The following is a 13,549-nucleotide window of genomic DNA, read 5'->3' as shown; positions in this document are numbered from 1 at the left end:
GTTTTCTTACTCGGTTAATTTCCCCCAGTCTTTGAGTCTAGGCACTTTTAGACCCTCTAGTCTTGGTGGTGTGGCCCGCGCCCGATTGCCTGGCCGACGATCTCGAACCCCCAAACACCAAACGAACATCGTCATCGCGTGCTAGACCAAGACCCCCTTTTTCAAAAACCTACAACTTACCAATTCCTTTCTTATTGTTCTTCTGGCGATTCGATCTGTGCTTAGACCAACTTGGTCTTGGGATTTTATTATCTTGTTTGGTCTCAGGTTAATGCTTTGCCCGCCACTATGACCGTCCAGGCGAGGAGATCCTCCGCGGCCTACAGCAAACCGTCGCCCTACAGAGCACACGACACCGATATCGAAAAACAGCATCTTAATGCCCGCCCCCAACATCACCATTATAACCGCAGTGATGACTCCGAGTCCGACACCGATACCGACAAAGGCCCTGGTTACTCCTCGACTTCTTACCCACCCGCAAGCGGCGGGAGTCTCCGACACACCCACCCCGGTGTGGGCTTTCGCGTCCCGCAACGGATTATGCGATGGCTCTGCTTAACGCTATTTGTATCGCTCATCGTATTTATCCTCACTCTCTTCCGATTCACCATTTCCTCCTCCGTGTCAAAAGTCGCTGTGGAGCTACCTAAAGTTGTCTCGCCAAAACCGCCGACTTGGGAAGGGTTCCCCTTCCTCAATCGTTACCATGGTGGAATCACAAATCTGGTCTCTCGCCACGATAATGTTCCTGAATACCCTGGCAGCGGTATGGATGGAATGCCCGATCCCGTGGAAGAAAACTCGGGAGACAAGCAACTCAACAAGCGGGAGATGAAGCCCAGCATGTCAAGCTCGGTGTTTAATCCGTATCCGGACTACGACTCTTTGGAATACATCAAAAAATACGGCGAGAAGCGCGAGTGCTTCTTGAATAAGGATCGTACAGTCCGAATCCCGGCTCCGCAGAGCTATCCTGGAGTTCCCAAAGGGTTCCCGGAGCCGGTGATGGGCTCGAACGCTATGCTTGGTATCCGCGATGACGTGTGCTTTGACCGATTCGGACGTTTGGGACCGTACGGACTTGGATATGGGGCTAAGAAGGGAGGCATTGGCGCCGGTTTAGAGGGCCACCGCGATGGTGCAGAGCGAGTTTGGGAAGATATTCCCCCGGTAGACTTCCGGCAGGTGGATTGGGCCGATGCGCAACAACAGTGTCGCGCAGCAAACCGCCATCGCTTCAAAGAGCTGCCCGAGCCGCGTTTGAACAAATTTGTCTCCATGCCCGTGGGGATCCCCGAAGTGACCGTGCAGGAACCGGAGGATACCTACAAATCGAAGCCTAAGGTCGGTTCTGATCGCCTACCGAGAACCGCTGTGGTTATCCGGACCTGGCACGACTTCAACTATACCCCAGAGGATATCATGTACATGCGATCCGTGATCTCGGAGCTCTCGTTGATGTCTGGAGGTGAATACACTATACATTTCCTCATTCATGTCAAGAACAATGATTTCCAAATCTGGTCGGATGATGAAACCTACCAGCGCGTGCTTCACGATGCACTTCCGGAGGAATTCCGGGGAATGGGAACCCTTTGGTCTGAGGCGCAGATGGCCTTGATGTACCCTGCTCTGGAGGAAACCTTCACTCGGGGTCTGCCCATCCACGGCGTTTACCGCAGTACCTATATGCCCATGCAATACTTCGCCTTCCAGCACCCGGAATACGACTACTTTTGGAATTGGGAGATGGATGCTCGTTACACTGGTCACTGGTACCATCTCTTCGACAAGGTTAGCGACTGGGCGAGAGCGCAGCCTCGAAAGGGTCTTTGGGAGCGCAACTCTCGCTTTTACGTCCCGTCGGTCCACGGCTCGTGGGACGACTTCCGCCAAATGGTTCGCGTGCAAACAGAGAGCGGCACGAACAGTCCTAACAACATGTGGTCCGTGGTCAAGCCCGATGGAACCGAGAAGGATCGGGATATGAACGGATTGCATCAGCAGGGTGACAAGTTTGTCTGGGGTCCTCTCCGACCTGACGAGCCCGATATCTTCGAGGTAGAAGGTGAAGGCATCCCGCCCACAACCATGGAAAAGGACCAGTACCAATGGGGTGTGGGTGAGGATGCGGATTTGATTGTCTTCAACCCACTGTACGACCCCGAAGGCACGACTTGGCTGCTTCGTGATGATGTAACTGGATACAACAAGGAAAATGGCATGCCCCCACGCCGGACTGCAATCATCACGGCTTCCCGTCTGTCTCGCAAGCTGCTCACAACCATGCACAAGGAGACCGCACTCCGCCACCACAGCATGTTCTCCGAGATGTGGCCCGCGACTACAGCCTTGCACCATGGCTTCAAGGCAGTCTATGTGCCGCACGCTGTCTACATCGACCGTCGCTGGCCGACAAAGTACCTCGAGACTGTCTTCAATGCTGGCCGCAATGGCGCCTCGGGTGGCGCCCGTACCTCAATTTTCGGAGACAGGGAACACAACTTCAAGGGTACAACTTGGTTTTACTCCGCCGGGTTCTCCCCTAATCTCTGGCGCCGCTGGCTCGGCATGCGCGTTGACAACGACGGCGGTGAACAACAGGAATTAGCTGGTGAAGGCCGCATGTGTCTTCCTCCCATGCTTTTACATCCAGTCAAGGATGTACAGATGGTGATTGACGATGGCGAACATGCAGAAGATCGGTGAAGACCGCCAGTCGGCTCATCTCTCATCTTACCCCGACAACCTGATGTTGTGGGTTCTTTTCTGTTGCTTTCCTGCATATACCCAAATAGACGTTCGTCTTGTTTTTTTGTCTTTCATATCTACGATCTGCTCAGTGCATTGGATAGCTGATGATCAGCTGGCATGGTTGCATATCCTTCCTGTATAATGTCTCAGTCCCAGCGATATACTGTTTTCACTCTCCTTGGTATTTGCTGTTTGGCAAAGGCGTTTATTGATGTGGTGGTCTGGTTGGACAGGCCGTGGCTCATGAATCATTTGATGTCTTGTTTTGCTTTTGTTACTTCCGGGTTCTCTCTATTTTCATTTAATAGAAGCCATCAAACATGGAAGATTTGGTACATATCTTGTTGAGACATTATGTCTTGTATAGCCCTAATCCCTGCTGGGAATCAAGAAGGAATCAATACCATAATATGAGAGCTTTTCATTAAGTTGTATATCGTATGCAATGCCCAGATGCCCGCTGAAGTGGAAACGAAACCAGAACGCCATATGCAAACATTAAAGTCCAACCAAAATAATCAGTCCTATAGATATGTCCCAAAAGAGGCCCTCTTCTGATGTTCTTTAACCCCAACAGGAGCCCATTCCTCCGATCTAGCCCGGCGTGGCATCGTCAAAGCAGACCTAGCCACAAAAGAAGCCGGCGCAAAACAAATACTACACTCATAAACCCCACAATCATCAACACCAAAAGAGAGACAAGTTTTGCAAACCCGATGCCCACACTTCGTAAGCAAAATCTCTGATTCCGTCTCACTCCCAACAACACACGTGTGACAAAAGTGTGTTGGGAAAACGATTTTCGGATTCAGCATCCTCCGCTCAATCTCAGAAGTCAGTTCCTTCCCCTTCTCAACTCGGGCACGAAGAAGATGCACTTTGGTTTTGAGATTTTCCATTGTCAATGAGGAGACAGGGGTTCGAAGTGGTTTGCATAATTGTGGAATCGGTTCTAAGAATATGACTGGTCTGAACCGTGCTGAGACAGGTCTGTCTTGCATGCATTTGTGCTCGAGTTGCCAGCGGCGGCGAAGTTGGCGGTTTACGAGGACTGTGAAGTAGACTGAGAGGGCTTGCCAGGCACGGTATTCAGAGATAGGATCCAGGTTGAGTTTCGGTAGTTCTGGTGTCATTGCCATTGTGCTTGACCTGCGGTTGACTTGTGATACCGTGGTGATGTTCAAGCAAGGTTGAGTTGGGCAAGGGAGGGTTTTATAGATGCGACCCGGCGTTGCTGTACGGACAAGTCCGATGCTTAAAGTGGCTTTTTGATTTCATTTTTTATCTCGGAGAAATCCTGGGAGTTTATCTTATATAGATGATCTAAAGTCGAAGCCGGGGTAGCAAAATATACTTTCGGCCGAAGGCGAACCAGAATAATTTTGAGGCTCAAGAGGTGAATTAGGCCGGATGATTAATCCGCTCGTAGACGACCCTGCTCGACCCCGGACTAGACCCGTCCAGGTGCCACTTTCTGCTGGTAGCGATGGGCCAAGACGGAAGAAAACTGTGATATATCCGCGTTAATTGGATCAATTAAACTATTAAAATCTCCTGCCTTGTTTGATTTCGTGGTTTGATTCGCTCGGTATCGATAATTCGTTGTTGTAACCTTGGTTCGGAGCAGCGCCACCGGTTCGGAGCCGACTATCCACCTCAGATCTATGCCATTATCGATGAGTTTTCAGTTGATAAGGGGGATACCAAGATTAATGATCTATGCATAATCAAGGGGCAGCTTGAGATTGTCCAGATCTCTGGGTAGAGTTTTTCATTGAACATTTGACGTTGTCATATTCGATGTAACATCGAGTGGCAAATACCTCCACTGCCGAGGTACCATATCAGAACAGAGATAATATATGACTCTTAGAACAAGATCTAGGCGTAATATATTAGCTACTATAATCTGAGGCCAGATTGTCCTATCCAACAACTTCGGGTTCTATTTTAGGGGCTGGACCTGAGCTCTTGCCTCGGCCCAAGCCCAATTCGTTTACAACTTCCAAATCCAGAAGGTACCTAGAGAATGTATCTAGAAATCCTTGTAAGGCTGAGTAATGTGATCAGAATTTGAAGGTCTATCTTGTGTATATGGTTCGGGTTCGCGAAAGTGCTTGGCCTTCGGCTCCCGCGGCATCCGGCTCAAGTTTTTCCCAACTAGCAATTGAGACACCTTTGAAATGGAAGACATACTCGAATCCTCTTGGAGAAACCTTTGTAGTTTCAGACTCAACTCTCAAAGAGCTTGCAGAGCTCTTGGCATAGATCACATGTTCTCCCGGCGTATATTCCCCATCGACTTCCTTGCGGTAGAAAGGTGTGAGATGCAGTCGCTGGAGATTCTCACCAGCTTCTACAGGATCACCTCCCCAAATCTCGATATCTGTGTTTCCATCTTGAGCTCCAGATTCTGATAACCGAAAAATTGAGCGGTGCTTAGAACATGAAAAAGATGTCTCGTCTAAGTCTGAATCTAAGTACTCATCGCAGACATACTCTCGGTCATACGCCGGACTGGAAGGGTATCGAGGAGAGAGTGTGGCCGTTCCAGACTCTTTATTTCCCGCAACTTCTTCCCGGGAGAATCTCCAGGTTCCATGGAGAGCTCGGAACACGGCCAATGCAGCGGCATCTTGTAAGCTTTGATGGCTTGGATCGGACAAAGCCTTCAACGCGCTCAGAGTGCGCTCTTTTTCATTACACATGTCCTTATGTGCAGTTATGGACGGGTGTTTGTATGTATAGCGAGCAGGAATGGCCGGGCCAGACCGACTGTCATTCTCTGAAAGTCCCGTACGGTCGATTCCCAGGTCCTTGGAAAATGACTCCATCAACCCTACATAGTCTCCCATCGGAAATTGCCCGCGCTGGAGACTTTTATCCGGGCCTCTTAGGATTCGCAGGCTTTGTCTTTGCGTTTCTGTTTTCAAAGGTTGGCGGCTTTTCTTGATCCATTCTGCACCGAGGAATCTGGCTTGCATCTCCATCACTCCCCAATAAGGACCTCGGTAGAACCCGACAAAGCCGAGATCGGGCACTTCAGACCGGATTGTACCACCCTTGTCCAGTACAAGCGGCAAGAACGGGTCCTCTTTGCTGTATTCTAGAGCGGCTAAGACATCCGCGGGCAAAAGGGATAGTGAGTCGAATGGGGTAAACCCTGTGGCCAATACAATGGATGCAATGTTATCCAGGGTATTTGTTTGTCCATCAGCAGAGGCTATCTCAATAGTAGACAATTTAGTTTCTTGATTGGTCTTCACAGACACTGCACGTCCCATTGTGGATTGTATGGCTCCGGACCGAACAAACTCCGCGTAGTTGTTCCCTATCGCCACCCACGGTGGCTGAGAATTCATATTTTGACTTGGGTTTCCTTGCATATGTCCAAATTCTTTGTATTCAGCTCCCAGTAGTGAGCTGAAATATTCATTGGTCTTTGCGATTTTATCTTTTGGTATGACTCCCAGTGCATACTCGATTGGGCCTGGAGGTCGACGGCCAAGATCATACATTGCCAAGTCTAATGGTAAGAAGGAAACGGTTTCTGAAATCTCTGAGGTTTCATGGGGTAAATGAGTTGGCAAGGTCCAGAAAGGGCGCGAATGAATGTGGTGTACGACGTGCTTGTCAACCTGGGCTTTATTGTGAGCATCTGAAGATTGGTGGAGCGCCACTGCAGAAGCAGCCTCCACTCCAGACATACTTCCACCGATAATAGCGATATTTCCATGGGCCAAATGATTACTATCGCTTTGGATTCGCTCCTTTGTCTGAAGTTCCGAGCTGTGGACAACCCGACCAGCGAGGGTAAGTTCTTTCAATCCCGGAATCGACGGGACATGTTTCTGAGCGAAATAGCCAGATGCCACGACGAGCAGATCGAATTCTTCCGACTCAGTCTCTTCGTGTGAACAATTCCCGTCGGACCTGTCATCATGTTATTACAGTTTCTCAGGCATGAAAAAGCGCGCGAACCTCTCTTTCCTCCAAAGGATCCTCCATGGAGATGTACACTCGGCTGTCCGTTCAGCCTTCAAGACCCGATGCCCGAGTCTCAGTACATCATCCGGGATATATCGCTTTGTATATACAGCCAAATACCGGCCGACTTGTCTCGCTTGTGGAAACATCGGGACCCCCGACGTTTCCATGACCGATTCCCATGCAAGATCAGAGAAAGCGACCGTGAAGCTACTGAGATTAGTCCTCATGGAAGGGTTTAAGGTCCCTGTGCCTGAAGAGCTCCAAAGACCACCGACTTCATGGCGACTATCAAAAATGACGGGAGAGAATGTGCCTTGTGGAAAGTTGTGTAGGAGTGTTTTTGCAGTGACAAGACCGGAAGGTCCGGCTCCTGCGACTGGTCTGAGCGGAGGCTGCTTTAAGCTTCCAAGACTAGTACTTACCGATAATCGCGACTTTAAGTCCCATTTTGCCTTTCCCCGTCGCTGTCCCTGGAGGTGAGATGGTGGATTATTGGGCTGATCTTGCCAAGTTCCACCCCGCCGCGGGAAAGCTGGAACCCCGCTATATCTCCACTTGATTCTGGAATTACCAGTTTAAAGCCACTCTCCAAAGTTTGTATGACATGGAGTTTGAACGATTTTTCTAAATCTACTAAGTCAAAAACTTCTCTTTTAGTAAACTGTTTCCACTGAGAGATGTTCAAGTTTAATTATTGCTTGGTCATCTGCCAATTTATAAACAAGCACATGCTTCACTCACGCCCACGAGGCCAGCCACGTAGGCAAAGTTCTGAGCTTAGGATTCGGGCCAAGTGCACGCTTGCTCTCCTCAACAGCACCAATCAACGCATCTGCGTACTCTTGACGACTAGCACCACTAGTTGATTGCGACCTGATGCGATAACTTTCCGAGAGGACGCGAGCAACCTCCCACCGCGCATCCTCCTGATCCTCTGGGGATCTGATAAGATCTTCTTTCTCCAATACCCATCCCGCCTTTAACGCCAGCTCACGAAACTTCTGCGGGGGTATGATTGACTGGATATTATCATGGCGGTCTAAGTTGTTATCCCTGGAGTTGAATTCCGCTTGTGAAATTGCCGCCAGTAGGTGTGGTAGAGCGGCAATATCCCCTTGGATATCAGTTGAGTACTCTGCAATGCAGAGGTGCTTCGTTCTTCCGCGCAGAGCCACCAGCATCGGCGTCAATTCTTCAGCGGATGATAAGTACCAAGTTGAACGCGCGAACACGGCATAGTCATAAAGTGGTTCTGAGGCGCTGGAATCGAGAAAGCTTTTAAGATCTGACTGGTGGAATGTGATCCGATTACCGACCACACTCTGCTTTAGCTTGTCTTGTGCTTGGCCTAGTGTTGTGGGCGCTCCTGCTTGGATTGTTAGCATGATTCTTGCCGTATGTGATTGCTTTTGCTTTTTGACAAACGAACCGTAGTCCAAGGGTGCCGGATCAATTCCTGTGACGTGGCCCTGCTCTCCCACTAGATAGGCCATCACTAGGGTGCAATCTCCTTGCCCGCAGCCGATTTCAATTATCTTTGACCCAATTGGAATATTCCAATTTTTGAAAAGGTCGACCCTCGCTTGGATTTGAGGTTGGGATGACCCGCCGTCCGAAATCCTTGCAATATCAATGACTTCTGAAGACATTTTTAGAAGCGGCTTTGTGTTTGGGTTAAATGTTGGTAGTTTCAACGGATAAGTTCAAAATCTGATCACACTCAATGTCTGCTTATATATGTTATTTACCCTTAAAAGCTCCGGCGGACCTCCGTCTTATCTATTTCCGATTACGAATGACTCACAAACTCATGAGAAAATCCTTCTGAAAAAAAGCCTAACGTTAGATAAGTGACGAACAGCGCATTATAGCCACCTCCATAATTTAAGAGTAAGTTCTGAAGCAATTAATAGTAATGAGTCATATTTATGCCTATTTAGTCAACCACATGGGTCCCAGCTGAGTCAGATGTTGAGATAGGGCACAGAATCTAGCTGCATACCTTCTTGGCCTTAGTGCGGGGATAACCGCCCTAAGCCAAGAACCGCAACATGCGATAGTTTACCACCATTCGCTTTGCACGTATTAAGTGTTTTAAAATGCTCATAGCAAGGACTTATCGAAGCCGTTACGTACTGATACTTTACGATGGATGATTCAAGTAGCATACAGAATTGAAACGCTAGTCGAGTTAGTCGTTAATTGTTGATCATAATCAACCTTTTCCAATAGGGCAATACAAAAGTTCTGACTGATTAATGAGAGGGTTATCTCTTATCCCCAGAAGCCCTCCAAAATAAAACGGCCAAATCATTGAAGCTGAATCGAAGAATCAGGTTCCAAGGTTATAGATACATTACATTATAGCGAGGGATATTCCCTTTTTTGGGTTCTCCATGCATGAGAGATTCTGTCAAGTTCCAAGTTAAATTACAGAACCATAAAGATGGCTCATGATCGTTACCAAGGAATCACAGACTGCCTGACAGGAATTACTGGGGAATGGCTAAATTGGCTAGCGTGTTTTGAGATAGGGCTCGGCAATAAAAGTAAGAGTGTGGAGGTAAATTTTGGACGTTGAAAGCACTTGCTGGGTAGATAAGTCATTTCGGCGAAAGCTATAAGGTCTAATAACTACCATTCTAATGATAGCTCTCATCTCATAAGCGCAAGGTCCTAATAATGAAGGGTCGCATTATCTACTATAAATATAGGGCAATATTATGTGGGAGAAGAGACATTTGGTTAAAGTTTTCAGTAAACCACCCAAATTTCCAAAGCAACGGACCTGTTTGAACAGTGCAGGGGCGCTTCGACTTCTAGGTCAAGAAAGCAGTCTATATCGCAACTTGGTTATAGTGTAGGGTTTGGTTTATTAGCATACATTGATGCCGTCATGTCATTGACATCGTCAAGCAAGAGCCTGGTTAGGTTCCTTCTTAGTTAGGACTAATCGAGTGTTAGAGTGATGCCAGCTTATGGCATATTAGGCTATCATTTAGTTATAGACTAATGCAGTTAATAACTAACTAAGGGATATGAGATAAAGTAGTGAAAACCGTGATTTTACTGGGTGAGCCGAAATAGGTGTATATGGGGTTATTTCAATTTAGCTTTCCACCTTCATCCACAAGGAACGCAGTGACAGTCAGCTCATTTATGCAAAGCAATATTTAAACTGAACTTGATTCCTCCATATACTGTTCCGGATCCCAATCGTCTAATCCTCACGCAAGGAGTGGAACTTGATTTCGCCGGGCATGACTATGATGGATATGGGCGACGTGATTGAGGACGGGATGTGCTTAGTCGCCTACTGGTGGAGCGAAGAGCAAATAATAGGCGATTCTGTTCTTGTGAATCGCTGCGCATGAAAAGCGAAAATCCGGATAAAGCGGCATTCTCGGCTTGTCATTCTGATGTTTCGGCCCAACTGTGGCCAAACGCTGAGGCTTCCACCGCAGTGTTGTCAGTTCCTTCAATATTTCATCTTACTGTGCATTAATATGCCCATTCCATATTATTATGTATTAAATCCAGGTCAGTATATTATTAATATTATTAATCTAAAAGAATATCAGTGGATGTTAGGAAAGAAATTCTTTTGGCATTCCCTCAATTTGAGAATGCCTTGCAAAGCCAACCATGCGGTCCACTTATACGTCGATCACAGCGCACTATCACGGCGGGAACATCGGCTATTGCTTAATTAGCCCCATGCATAAAGATAGGAACGCAGCTGACACACTCACTTGATATGTAGCTTTCCGGCAATTATGCCGAGACAAAGTTCCACGATGCGCTCGAGCCCATCTCGGCATACATAATTGACTGAATCATGTTGCGCAAATGCCAAGGAGCAAAATGCCTTGCCAAGCCAAGATCCCTATTTACCCCCTCCCTTGAAGGCAATACGAACGACATGGATAACAAAGTACCGGGGTTGGGTTCCCCGAGAAACTCGCGGATCGCGTGCGGGGTTCGAGAAAGGTCGAGAAAAAGCCTAGTCGAAGTCTGTCGACCAAGCGTGAAAGGTGGAGACATGCACCTCGCCCGATCAAGAAACACGTTCAAGCCATTCGACCACCTGGATTTCTGGCGTGCGTTGATTGGGTCGAGCTATGTCGTTGCATTCTTGGTTTGTAACGAAGGTGTCCACATTCCTATGCGTCAGGGGAATCTTATATTGATTCTTTTTGCGGAGGATTTCTTTTTCAGCCATGGCGGATGGTGACAGTTTTGATAATGTGTTTCGTAGGCGTCGGATTCCACCGGGGACTGAACGTGGAAATTCTGGAGGTCCGAAGGGTGTGTCGACCTTCCATGGACCATCAGAGGTAGAAGGGGATTGGTTGGGGGATTCCCGGGTGCGGGACATTTTGAGGCTTAAGAGGGAGCTCGAATTGTGCTTGACAGAGTCAGAATTGTAGATTAGCCTGGGAGAAGGGATTATTAAATACAGAAAAATTGAAATTGGGGCTCGCCGATCCAGCTCTTGAAATAACTCCGCGGGACGCGCGGGAGGTCAAGTCTTATTGAAGTATCGTGGCCAGGGCTTCCCACGGGTCAGCCTTGTCGGGTTGCGGCATGCGGGCAAAGGCAATTCAACCTTGGAATAATTCTGTCTGCTCTTGGCGAAGACAGACTTTGGTCGCGAAGTCAACTGCTCATAGAGCGTGCGTGGAAGGTCTGCATTAAGCCAGTTACGTCATCTCGGCAGAGAGATGCCGATCAAGGACGGCCATTATTTGTTAGACTATGGATGATCCATGGATCATCCTCGTATATGGAACAATAGAAGGCTTTTCTCAATCTCACCGGCTCCAACCGGGGATTTTTGGGCAGCAGAGAGTTTCTTTCTGTATAGGGTAGAGATTTGACTTGTCAGTATGCAACTATACAGTAGCCAATTAGCTGTTCACTTTCAAATCGCCACCATGACCCTGGCTAGTACAGTAGGTTCCAAGACCAAACGTCCTGATCAGCCCTTCTCTAATTTCCCGGTCAGTCGGAACGTTATCCGAGCGCCGTCTAGACTAGCCCATGCCAGTTCAAGTATAAGAGCACGACGGAGAATTTTACAAACGGTGAGAACAGAAGACTATTTGAATAGAGATAGTAGAATACTATAGAAACTCCATTACTGGATAATCAATTAAATCTCAAGTCTTGCCCAGGATTTATTATGTCGCTGCCAGTCGCTCACCGCAATAGATAGGCAATGATGATCATGCAGGGTACCCCACAACGACATCATCTGTTTGTTGGCTTCAACCCCATGAGGAATGCCAGGGTGTTAGAAAATAGAATAATGCCTGTGCGATATTTCATTTTGAGCCCGATGAAGACGGCACGCGATGCGACGCAATTCGCCACTCGAAGGAATACATCCTTGAGCACTAAGACCCCACTGTCTTACGCAGACTACCAGGATTAAGAGGAAATGCCTGTTCGTCCTCGGTGACGTTTTTGAACAATATATCCCAGCGATGCTGAAGTGGCTCAGGCGTCTTCCAAGCATTCTCAGGGTCGCGCAGCCAGAGTCGTAAAAGATGTCGTCTGTCATGATTAGCCAAGACTCGGGCATTGTTCAAGGACACTTACTCTTTTCCCGGTGCATCTTTGAAGCCGTTACGGGCGTGGAATATGCTGAGGTTGTTGACATATTGGACATCTCCCTTTTGGAAATCTAAGGCAGCGCTGTGCTCCTCTGCTAGGAAATGCAACGCATCTAATGCTTCTGCTTGGGCCTCGGTAATGGGAGGGATGTCCGCGGATCTGGGTTGAGCGAGAAATCCGGTGAAGTATCTCCGCGCATACTGAATCAAAATTCGCTCGGGCGTGTTTTCTGTAGCTGGTTGGTGGTATAGAAGGGGGCGAAGTGTGTATGGCTTCTGAGGATTGTTGAACCTATAGCCGATGAGTATTAATATTAACTTGGCCTTGGGGGACCTACCCATCAACCGGCCAGTCTTGCGAGAGTGTATGAATCAGATCAGGGCGCTCCTTTGCAAGAATGTGGTATACGTTCCAACTGCTTGAAAGATAGCTTTCGCCCGCATCTGCGGCGGGACTCAAGCAGAGAAGTGAGATAATATCTCCAGCATCTGTATGAAACACCTGCTTATCCGCTGTGTTGGATGGTGCCCCGATCTTTCCTTCCTCAGTAATGCCGGTGATATCCTTGATATGCGAAATCATGGGAGATGTTCCATCTTGCAGTCTTGTGTCTTGCTGACGTCCCCTAATACTGCCAATATGAGATGAAACGCCCGTGTAGATGATGACATTATCTTCTCGAGAATAACTGTCAATGCGTAGACCTCGGAGGACGAAAAATCCTCGGCCGTTGTGAAGCTCATTTGAAAGACCTCTCAGGATGGGTCGAAAGGTTGGAAGAGGGAAATTTAACTCGTTCAAATGACCCAAGGGCTTCCTGAGAGCTACCGCTGTTAGTAAAATAATTCAGCCAGAAGTAATACGTTCTTACCTTTGAAGCTCATCAAGGCGGCGTCAATCTCATCAAGCTGAGCATCGCTGAGCTGATAGATCCAGTCATCACGCTTTTCAATATCTTTGCCATCCCAAACAAGTGGTGAGACAAGATGTTGAGGAAATCCTGCTGGCAAGCTAGTCTGAAGTGTTTCAATCTTCTTACGTCGGCGGGATCGTGCTTGATACTTCGCCCAGTCAGGATGGTATTGGATATCGGGCTGACGGGGGCGAGCGATAGTTTCAGTTGAAGACATGGCGAGAGGAATAAGGGGGTTAAGAAGTAGGCAGCAAATTATCACCTCGGGTC

At 48.0% G+C, this 13,549-nt stretch overlaps 4 protein-coding genes across 4 annotated transcripts; 1 reads left to right on the top strand and 3 right to left on the bottom strand.

Moving 5' to 3' along the window:
* Nucleotides 1-288: 288 nt before the first annotated feature.
* On the top strand, nucleotides 289-2,712 carry N7484_002113 (DUF3405 domain-containing protein; the record flags this gene model as incomplete). The annotated part of the gene is made up of 1 exon (XM_057112533.1): nucleotides 289-2,712. One exon carries the CDS (start codon nucleotides 289-291, stop codon nucleotides 2,710-2,712), a length of 2,424 nt encoding a protein of 807 aa, XP_056977270.1.
* A 2,126-nt stretch (nucleotides 2,713-4,838) lies between these two features.
* On the bottom strand, nucleotides 4,839-8,396 carry N7484_002112 (uncharacterized protein; the record flags this gene model as incomplete). Its single annotated transcript, XM_057112532.1, has 4 exons — nucleotides 4,839-6,690; nucleotides 6,865-7,308; nucleotides 7,489-8,113; nucleotides 8,177-8,396. The coding sequence occupies 4 exons, from the start codon at nucleotides 8,394-8,396 to the stop codon at nucleotides 4,839-4,841; spliced, it is 3,141 nt and encodes a 1,046-aa protein (XP_056977269.1).
* Nucleotides 8,397-10,804: 2,408 nt separating this feature from the next.
* Nucleotides 10,805-11,125, bottom strand: N7484_002111 (uncharacterized protein; the record flags this gene model as incomplete). The annotated part of the gene is made up of 1 exon (XM_057112531.1): nucleotides 10,805-11,125. One exon carries the CDS (start codon nucleotides 11,123-11,125, stop codon nucleotides 10,805-10,807), a length of 321 nt encoding a protein of 106 aa, XP_056977268.1.
* Nucleotides 11,126-12,146: 1,021 nt separating this feature from the next.
* On the bottom strand, nucleotides 12,147-13,496 carry N7484_002110 (TauD/TfdA family dioxygenase; the record flags this gene model as incomplete). Its single annotated transcript, XM_057112530.1, has 4 exons — nucleotides 12,147-12,306; nucleotides 12,352-12,657; nucleotides 12,704-13,190; nucleotides 13,238-13,496. 4 exons carry the CDS (start codon nucleotides 13,494-13,496, stop codon nucleotides 12,147-12,149), a joined length of 1,212 nt encoding a protein of 403 aa, XP_056977267.1.
* Nucleotides 13,497-13,549: the final 53 nt, after the last annotated feature.

Source organism: Penicillium longicatenatum (genome assembly GCF_028827895.1).
Source record: "Penicillium longicatenatum strain IBT 33135 chromosome Unknown contig_1_segment0_segment0, whole genome shotgun sequence".
In the NCBI taxonomy this organism is placed as follows: domain Eukaryota; kingdom Fungi; phylum Ascomycota; class Eurotiomycetes; order Eurotiales; family Aspergillaceae; genus Penicillium; species Penicillium longicatenatum.
The sequence above is the reverse complement of the archived record's forward strand: the minus strand, read 5'-3'. Positions and strand labels throughout refer to the sequence as shown.